The following is a 10,711-nucleotide window of genomic DNA, read 5'->3' on the forward strand; positions in this document are numbered from 1 at the left end:
CGTCCCAATGTGTAACCCTACGACGCAACACTCAAAACCTTCAATTGGGAATAGGTCACCTTTTGTTTCCTTTTAACGTAATGATTTACGTGAAATTGCACTAAAATAACGTAAAGATGTTTAGTGACGCCAGCTTAATTTTAGTAGTGACTGTAATATTCCTGCAAAAATAACAACGGTAAGAAATGATATTCAATTTGACGGAGCAGCAGCAAAGACAATTGGGCGAGCACGATTATAGGTGACTGAACTATAACGGATGATGTGACTGCTTTGTCGGCCACACTACTTAAAGATTAATTAGCTTTTACCTTTCATTCTCTATTTTCATCAGTATTGATACATAGGGGTGTCCATAATTTATCGCATACGTGGCTTTCGATTTGGGCATATAGAGTGCGGTCAATACTTTTCTCATTGAAAAAGACAAATCATTTATTTGTGTACCTGCAATGTCTAAAATTTTCACTATTCACTAGACATATTTACACGGCAAAACGCACCTGAAAGAAAACAATTTTAGAGGCATGCCCATCTCACTAAATTGTAGTAAAAACCAAGCCACGCTCTGTCGTGTGAAATATTTCAAGTATAATTGCTTTAAATTATAAGTTAGGCCTTCATATTAAACTATAATTATCAATTAAATTAAATGATTTATGCCGAAAACTTAGAGTTTTGTGTAAATAACTGAGAACAGAAAATGTACAAACGATTGCCAGTTTATCAATATGTCCATAACGCGTAGGCAGTACAGAGTTTCGATAGTTTAGTTTCGAATATACAAATAACTTGAAATAAGAGACAATTTTGAAATTGAAGTGGATATTTGAGCTTCTAAATATTTTAAAGTTGCTTTGTTTCAAGTTTCAGTGGCTAGTATTGTGTTTCACTTATTAAGTAAAATTGAATTTAACTATTTTTGTCATTAATTTCGAAAAGCCAGAAAACTAGAAGGTGAACATGTACTATTAATTGTTTTCTGTGAGATAAACGAGGGCTGATTAATAAATTCGCAGAATTGTATAACCGGTATTTCTTAAACATTAAAAGAAAACCCAACAAATAAATAACACCACGAGATACCTTTACTTTCGACTGATAAAAAGCAAAATAAATCATTGAGATAATATTGAACAATAAAGTTTACTTAGTATATTCAAAATCAAAATACTACACCTATCACACACTTGAAGCACGCCGATGAGACTTTGTCACACGCTGACGTCACCTAAACGTCAAAGTCTAATGTCCGGTCCACTTTCTCAACGTAATTACTACCGGTGGCGACACAATTCTTATGCCTGTGTATCCATTGATCAAAAGCCATTTTAAACCAGTCTGACCTGAACGACGAACTATCTCGCGCGCCCAGGTGCGTAGCTCTAATGATGTTTCAAATCGTTGGCCTCTCGTTTCCTTTTTCAAATCTGGGAAATCTTCCAGGTCTAGCTGAGGTCGCTTCTGGCACAAGGCTTGTACCAAGTACCAACGTAACACCTGAAAGTTGATAACGCACAACGACAGCATTTCAGCAATATTTTATGCATTTTCTAAAATAATAATTATTAAATACTAGAACCGGCTAGCTCTACACGTATTTAAAGAAAAATTTTAAAAAACAAAAGAGTAACAGTTATATTTTTTTTTAAATTTTACCTTTGAATAATATTGCGCATTTCCCTTTGATCCCTCTCACACCTTGTGTTGTAGCAAGAGCCCATGCCTATCAATGAAGTATATATACGTTTCCTTCTTGTCACTTCGCTGAACTCGAGTCTTTTTGGGTTGAGCTGTGTCAGGCGACTTCCAAATAGAAGACTGGTGTTTGGATTAGGGATTGTAATAGTACAACCATGTCTTGTCTGTGGGCACGATTCTGTCTAAAAAAAAATGTCCACCATGTGCTTCGTAACGCTTGAGAAATTTTCGAGAACACTGCACGCACTTCTGTCTGTCGACTTCCGTCAGAATGCGGGGTACCCAGCGAGCGGCAACTTTCAACATGTTGAGCTCTTCTGTAAGAATGCGTTGCACGGTATAATAAGAACGAGATAGTTGTTCAGCTAAGTATGCCCCGCACCGTAACGCGCCAGTCAACATCCAGCAGTTCTTTTACTAAGGCTGTGTTTCCAACAGTAACTGTAGACGTCAGCCGACCAGTTCTTTCGTCATCATACACGGATGTTCTTCCTTCTGTAAACAACTCATGTCATTTATACACAAATTTCTTTCCACCAGTAGGCAATGTTTCAGGATTTTCTATCTTTTTAAGAGTTTCGCTCGGTGAAAGTTTCATTCCCACACAAAACTTAGTTTTCATTCCCACAGCGCGTAATTCAATGTCGTCTGTTGACGTAATTCGCCGTTTGGTACACATCGAGGTTAACGCTGCTACGAAACAACCGTTCAACACATCATCTATAAATTAACAGGAAAATGACGTCAAGACGTCATGCTAACGTTACAGGCGTTAGCGCCAAATTTGCTTCAATTTTCTTCCCGCAGTGATATTTATACTATATTATGTATACTTTAAAATACAGCAGGACAATGGTTGCTATGGACACGGAGAATGATGGAATTTTTTTTTATAAAATTATATTCGGCAATATTGACATGTAATTGCAAACATTTTGGTTTACCTCTATTGTAATTCAATAAAGTAATTTGGTTTTTAGAGGATAATATTCCTTCCGCGTATTTAATACTATTTATCAATCAGCCCTCGTATATGTATATGTTGATTATGAAATGCATTTATTTCAGGTGTGCGATTACAGACTTGTGTGTTCGGTTTTGATTTTGTCAGTTGTTTGCCGAGAAGCCTTTTTTAAAACTATGTATTGCCCCTTGAACAGATAATCACATACGTGCAGTAATTCGATAAAGTACAGTTTATTTGAACTATACTACTCAAAAGTTGCTAAGAATCTCTTTTTCCTACGTTACTTTTGTGAAATAATAGAGTAATAAATGTGAAAATTGATTGAAAGGAATTAAATATAATTAGTTAGGAATTGATGTTATGAAATAATGACAATAGAAGTGTTCCTTGACGTGTGCCTGTTGCGGAAAGAGCGTGCTGGACCAAAATCAACATTTTGGAGATCACATAATTGATTAAAAAAAAAGAAATGGCTTTCTTTAGCATATCCCAAGCATGCTCAATTGGATTTAAAACTGGGGACCTCGCTGGCCAATCCATGCGGACTATAATTGCCTCCTCAAGATATTTGTTTGTGATGTGGGTTCTTTGTGCACGGGCGTTGTCACCAATAAAAATTAAATCAGGGCTGACTGCGCCAGTCAGTGCGTAAATGGAAGTTTAAGATTTCATTGACGTACCTTACTGCCGTCAGTGTACAATTTTCAATGATGTGTAGGTCCGTTTTCCCCTGAGCGCTTATTCCCGCCAACACCATGGCTGAAAACCCCCGCCAAAACGGTCGTGTTCTGCAACGCATGCTGGAGCTTAGCGTTCATTTGGACTTCTCCAAACCCTAACCCATCTGTCCGTGAAGTCCACACAAAACATTGACTCATCAGTGAAGAGGACCAGGATCCAATCATTAACTGTCCATGGACATGAGTCTGCGCCCATTGCAAACGCTCTTGAATATGGCGTTGTGTCAAAGGAATGCGAACTGCTGGTCTAGTGACCTCATCACGCAACCTGTTTCTAACAGTTAGTGTGCTTACACGCACACCAGTTGCATTCTGGAAGTCGTTACGTAATGTCGTAGCGTTCGATAACCGTTGGCGCCTGGCCTGAAGGACAATAAATCGGTCCTGGGCTTGAGTCGTTGAACGTTCCCGACCTGGCCCTGCAAGACATTTTCAGTCATTTAGAATCGGTTCCACATCCTGGAGACAACGCGTAAGGACATAGGCAACGTACCTTTGTGAACGGCCAGCCTCCAACATTCCAATACCCCTGTTCATCTCATCTTCACTAAAACGACGTCTAACCTGTCGATTTGCCATAATTTTTTAATTTTGACTACAGTTTTACGATGAAACGAGAGAACTCTTGCTGCTTGTACAAATTTAAGTGAAAGCACATGGCCATAAAACACCATATTTTCATGGGTATGATTTTCCTCGTTCTTATTGTGCAAGGTGTACATGACAAATCGAAAACTTAAGTACACAATTATGAGGTCCAGGTACAGGTGTATCGTTAGTGGAAATATGATTTTAATAATTTATGATGATAATAGGACTGAAATATGCAATGTCAAAAAGGTGATCCTTAGCAAATTTTGAGTTGATATATTTGCAAATGCGTATGCTGTTTTGGATGATGATTGGTTTCCGGCACGATTACTTGTAAACAACAACATAGTGAACGGCATGATTTTGAAAACACAATGGTTATAACTATGGTATAGCACTAATGTGCACGCCCATTAAGTTCGAAATGTTTATTTATTTGTAAGTTATTTCTTAAAAAAAACTATCTAGTCTGTAATGTATTTTCTGTAATCAAATATATTTAATGACTACAATCGTGTCATGCAGTGATTAAAATGGTTACGTTTCACATTTCTGTTCACCTATCTCCAGAACGCAACGTCCTCACTAAAATACTCGGTTTTTTTTAATTTTGTTTTACATTTAACTTCAAAGAAAAATGATTAAACTTGCGACGGACTGGCGACAGATTTTATCACTCTAAAGATCGTTTAATGATATCAGAAAAAAATTGTGGTTAATGTACAAAAAGGTACAAAATATAAATTGATCTCTGATATACTGAATGATTTCAACAATTTCTAATCTATATAATTATAAATAAACGAAAAGCAACAACAGCAACAAAAACAAAAACAACGATCAGGAAGAGAAAATAATCACTAAACACCCAATTTATATTTTCATAGGTTGATATTTTGGCCAATAAATTCAACTGAATAGAAGTGAAGGCTTAAATATTGACGAAAGATGTACATAGAGGGCAAATCTTAAGTATTTCAGTAAAGAACTGAACTACGGAAGAATTATATTATTTTGTAAGGACATTTTAAGTAAGTATTTTAATAAAAATAATAATAATAATAATAATAATAATAATAATAATAATAAATAAATAATAATGATGATGATGATATAAATAATGATAAAAAAGCTTTTTAATTTTGGTGTACTTTTATAGTATCCTAAACGTTACTCATAGGCAAATTATCTTTTTTCATCTGTTGCTTTTTGGTAGTAAGTACATTTATAGAGAATAAGTATTTTGTATGGATGTCGAAGTACTACAAAGTACTACTTTGATTACAATACGCTTCTTGTATGACGAATGTTTCCACATTAATCACTTTTTTATAGTTTGTTTCTAAACCTACCATTTTAACATTAAAAAGTTCATGTTTGCCTTTGTTGCTCCAAAATGTGCCTTAAACGAGAAAAGATTTATTGTAGATTGAACGACAGACGTGTAGATTTACACGATGATAGTCGCTGTTACTGCATCGGTTTTCCTTCTACTCAGTTGTTTTGAAATATCGAACGCAGGTAATTTCTTATTTCATCAATTCTGATTAGGAAAGCAAAGTTTGTCTTTTGTCTAAAAAGAAGAAGCTCGATTTGGTACATATGTTAAAATAGATCAATTACGTAATTACTACTTGATTGGTGAGGAAGGGTTGTAGTAGAATTTAGCACACTCTTATAGCGTATCGAGATGTTTATACAAATGTACATGTATAATATATATTGAACGAAAAAACAATGAACCTTAAAGTTTACATTTCAACGATAATGATTTGTAATAGTAAAGCCTGACACAAAAATTATAATTAGCATAACAAGTTTTGATCATATACATGCTTCTCTGTTTACAAAAAGAGGTGAAATAAAAAAAACAACAACAAAACACTGAATGTCTGAAACATTCAACATAATTTTAATCGTATTTTTCCGTGTTTAACATTCCCTTTTCCTTGGGGGAGACAGGAGGAAGAGAGGACGGAAGTGTGAGCGAGGGCTTCGAACCTTTCTTTTAAAAAGTGATATCTGAATTTCTAGTTAAGAGTTTAGCAAAGTAACAACATCTCGGAAACGACATGCAGTATCATAAAGTCTTTATGCAATTTTAACGGAAATCCATGAGATCCAAGGACGAGTAGAAAACTTCTCAATTTAAAATTGTCATTTTCAAAATGAATCTTTGTTTTAAATTATTTTATTAGCCACATGTGGTCAACGGAGTTACAACCCTATCTTCCACATTTGTTGCAACGGGGTTATCAGTTCTAAAGGATCGAATAGAGCTTGCTGCGGAACAAGGCCGTATAATCCTACATTCCAGATTTGTTGTAACGGCGTCCTCAGTTCTAAAGGATCGAATAAAGCATGTTGCGGAACAAGGCCGTATAATCCTACATTTCAGATTTGTTGTAACGGCGTCCTCAGTTCTAAAGGATCGAATAAAGCATGTTGCGGAACAAGGCCGTATAATCCTACATTCCAGATTTGTTGTAACGGCGTCCTCAGTTCTAAAGGATCGAATAGAGCTTGCTGCGGAACAAGGCCGTATAATCCTACATTTCAGATATGTTGTTACGGCGTCCTCAGTTCTAAAGGATCGAATAAAGCATGTTGTGGAACAAGGCCGTATAATCCTACATTTCAGATTTGTTGTAACGGCGTCCTCAGTTCTAAAGGATCGAATAAAGCATGTTGCGGAACAAGGCCATATAATCCTACATTTCAGATTTGTTGTAATGGTGTCATCAGTTCTAAAGGATCAAATAAAGCATGTTGCGGAACAAGGCCGTATAATCCTACATTTCAGATTTGTTGTAACGGCGTCCTCAGTTCTAAAGGATCGAATAAAGCATGTTGCGGAACAAGGCCATATAATCCTACATTTCAGATTTGTTGTAATGGTGTCATCAGTTCTAAAGGATCGAATAAAGCATGTTGCGGAACAAGGCCGTATAATCCTACATTTCAGATTTGTTGTAACGGCGTCCTCAGTTCTAAAGGATCGAATAAAGCATGTTGCGGAACAAGGCCATATAATCCTACATTTCAGATTTGTTGTAATGGTGTCATCAGTTCTAAAGGATCGAATAAAGCATGTTGCGGAACAAGGCCGTATAATCCTACATTTCAGATTTGTTGTAATGGTGTCATCAGTTCTAAAGGATCGAATAAAGCATGTTGCGGAACAAGGCCGTATAATCCTACATTTCAGATTTGTTGTAATGGTGTCCTCAGTTCTAAAGGATCAAATAAAGCATGTTGCGGAACAAGGCCATATAATCCTACATTCCAGATTTGTTGTAATGGTGTCATCAGTTCTAAAGGATCAAATAAAGCATGTTGCGGAACAAGGCCGTATAATCCTACATTTCAGATTTGTTGTAACGGCGTCCTCAGTTCTAAAGGATCGAATAAAGCATGTTGCGGAACAAGGCCATATAATCCTACATTTCAGATTTGTTGTAATGGTGTCATCAGTTCTAAAGGATCAAATAAAGCATGTTGCGGAACAAGGCCATATAATCCTACATTTCAGATTTGTTGTAATGGTGTCCTCAGTTCTAAAGGATCAAATAAAGCATGTTGCGGAACAAGGCCATATAATCCTACATTTCAGATTTGTTGTAACGGCGTCCTCAGTTCTAAAGGATCGAATAGAGCTTGCTGCGGATCAATGCCTTACAATCCTACATTTAAAAGGTGTTGTAATGGACATTTGTGCTAAATGTCCTATATCAAGTAAAGCCATTTTATGAACAATAAACGACAGAAGTGAATGTACTTGTCTGACTTCTTTATGACATACGAGTTTTTAAACTCAATGCAACATGAACAAAATATGTGTAAGTTATTTTTACCTGCGCCCATTAAGTAAGTGACATATAAAGGAAATAAGGACATAATTTCATGGTTTAAAATGCAGCATGGAAAACATTAAGTATAAAAATAAAGTACTTTTTTTCAAAGCTTTTGTATCTTATATATCCTGTTAGTTTTCAAAAAGACATAGTGGCCAAATAACCGAACCAGCTTTTGTTTCTGTTGCGTTTTCTCTTGGCAGCATTTCGTCCAATGGCTGAATAAAACATTAAATACAATATATTCCGGATAATCGGAAATACATATAGTATAATATTACACAATGAATGTTTATGGCTCATTAGAGCCGCCCGGTTATCTTGATAGGAAGAAAGTTGGACTGTGAATCGGGCGACCCGCTTTCCATGATGGTGCTTTCACTTCCGTTGTGATTGATCATGAAATCTTTTCTAAGGTCATTTGCACTGTACCTCTTTTCTTGCATATAAAGAAGTTTCAGTTTCTTGCGAAAGCGGGGGCAACTAGTACTGGTAAACTGCTTGACAACTTGCCCAGGAACGATGCGGTTCCTGGACTGTACTCTGGTATTTTTTTTAAATTATGGTTTCTAAATTCCAAATTTTACCATTTCATGTTTAATTGTTGAATTCTGCTTAAGCCGGTGAAGAACCATGAGATAAGTATTTAAACTTGGTATTTTATGCTCATTTTTCATTCCTGGCAGGAAATCTCGCAAAATGGAGCCGTTTGAGTTTTCTAAGCCAAGATTGACCCCACCTTGTTAGTTACCCCAAAAAGCATTTCTAATCATGGAAGATCCAATCATCCATTTTAACAAAAACAAAAAAATGTCTTACATGACTTTTAATGAATGGACTAAATGCAAAAATCTGGAGTATTTTATATGCATTTGATTTTATTATTCAATTATAAATAAAGTTCATTTGACATACTTTAAAACACCCATTAACAACAGCTATTAAGAGAAAAGTGACCATATTGTTAAGAGGAAGAAGGCATAGGCAGAAGGTAGATAGAACTAGAGACAGCGACAAATGAAGAAGACCGAAACTTAAATCCTGCCGGGCAGCAGCCAGTGCCATGACTCAAGTCAAGAAGCGACAAGCAAGGTTGCAACGGTCCACGAACACTAAGTTCGAGGTAACGGCTTACAAAACAATAAAAAAAGGTCCGTACTCTGCATGGCACTTACAGACTTTATCAGGGTTACCTTTTCAATATTTTCATTATTATAGGTTACTTTATGTTTATGTGATCATTATCCATTGTGCAGCTACTTACTTTTGCCATAAAATTCATATCTGTGATAAATACTAGGAGATGAATAAATGATCACTGTATTTCATATTAACCCTTACAGTACATGTCTGGATTCGGTACTGACAAGCAGATTGTTTTTGCCTTGACGGGCGGATGAACCATCTGAAACATGGATTTAATGAAATGCTGATGGTTCGTTCTGTATTATTTGGATCCATCATCAAACAATTCAAAACACTTCTCCTTTACAGCTGTACATGAATAATAGATACTATAGTATCCAAGATTTAATGTAACGGACCACTTGCAGAGGGTCACACAAATCTTTGTTATTAGTTTTGACACGACCATTTAATCATTTGTAAAAAAATTTTGATGGAATATACATTGTTGTTAATCGTTTACTGTAAAGTGTTCAATAAATAAAAAAACATAGAATTTTTGACGACAGGACTTGTGAAATGATGACTGACTTATATATTGCCAAAAGGAGAATACAGTTGCTGATTTGTCCGCCATTTTGTCCGACTGTATGTCTATACCTTATATTATAAACTTAATCCGCCTATAATCGATGTTAAAAAAAAATTGGTCGGTTTATTTGAAAACATAAAGTAACAATACTATCTAAATATAAAAGTAAAAGTGACTTAGTCCAAGAAAGTTCAATGTCTTTGGAACTAAAAGTCTACATAGTATTATGAATGATCTCCCTTTTATAAACATTTTAATAAGGTGATAACTCCTACTCGTTATTACAATTTCACACAGTTAGAGATTATATGCTAAAATATAAAAGAACATGGCACCTGCCATAATTCTGGATCAATTGTGCACTTTCAGAATTAGGAGACATTTAATAAGTGACATTCTGTCTTCAATCCTTATTATATCCGATATAAGGAGACCATTCAAGGTATGTAGCCGCAAAATATGAAAAAAGTATCGGTCTTTACAAATAAGGGCTGCATAAGGAGAAGCGTAACAAGCACAATTATATAAAGTATTACAATTTAAAAATTATGCTACGTGGAATTACTACTGCACTTCTTACTGGCCTCTATCACTGTGCGAAGTTCTAATGCCGGCTCGCCACGGCGAGCCGGTAATACGTTAGGATTTTACTTAGAAACAACCTAAAACTCCGAATCCATCCAAAAATTTAATCTAAGCTTGGCTTCCAGCTTTCTACAAAATTTATCTGTCTGGGCTGGAATCCAAAATAATTAAGCCAATCAAATTTGATTTTACATAGCGTCAAAAAACCTTCAATTTTCACGCCATTTTTAAAAAGCAACAAGTATTGCTTTGAGCGCAAAGATATAATGATGATAAAATATTTGTTTTCATGAATTCTTTTCAATAAATCATATTAACACAGACTTTTGATTTAGCGATTTCACCTGTTTTCTCTGTAGTAAGTTAAATAATTAACAATTAATTGGTTAATTAACATAAGTGTACATCTGGTTCTGTGCATATTTTCTTTTTCTTTTTTTCCGGTAATTTTATCATTTCCGGTATTTTGTGTATGTACATGTATTTACTGGGATATACTATTCTCCGGTCCGGTCGCTTCCGGTCTCTCCCGGTCTATTTTGACCGGGATTTACGA

At 35.6% G+C, this 10,711-nt stretch overlaps 1 protein-coding gene across 1 annotated transcript; it reads left to right on the top strand.

The window, feature by feature from the left end:
• The first annotated feature begins 4,875 nt into the window (after positions 1-4,875).
• LOC132756468 (uncharacterized) lies at positions 4,876-7,961 on the top strand. Its single transcript, XM_060747548.1, has 3 exons — positions 4,876-5,030; positions 5,428-5,520; positions 6,198-7,961. Exons 2-3 carry the CDS (start codon positions 5,457-5,459, stop codon positions 7,718-7,720), a joined length of 1,587 nt encoding a protein of 528 aa, XP_060603531.1. The 5' UTR covers positions 4,876-5,030; positions 5,428-5,456; the 3' UTR covers positions 7,721-7,961.
• Positions 7,962-10,711: the final 2,750 nt, after the last annotated feature.

The sequence above is a fragment of the Ruditapes philippinarum genome, unplaced genomic scaffold (assembly GCF_026571515.1).
Source record: "Ruditapes philippinarum isolate M1 unplaced genomic scaffold, ASM2657151v2 ctg1362_1_1_1_1, whole genome shotgun sequence".
NCBI classification, from domain to species: Eukaryota; Metazoa; Mollusca; class Bivalvia; order Venerida; family Veneridae; genus Ruditapes; species Ruditapes philippinarum.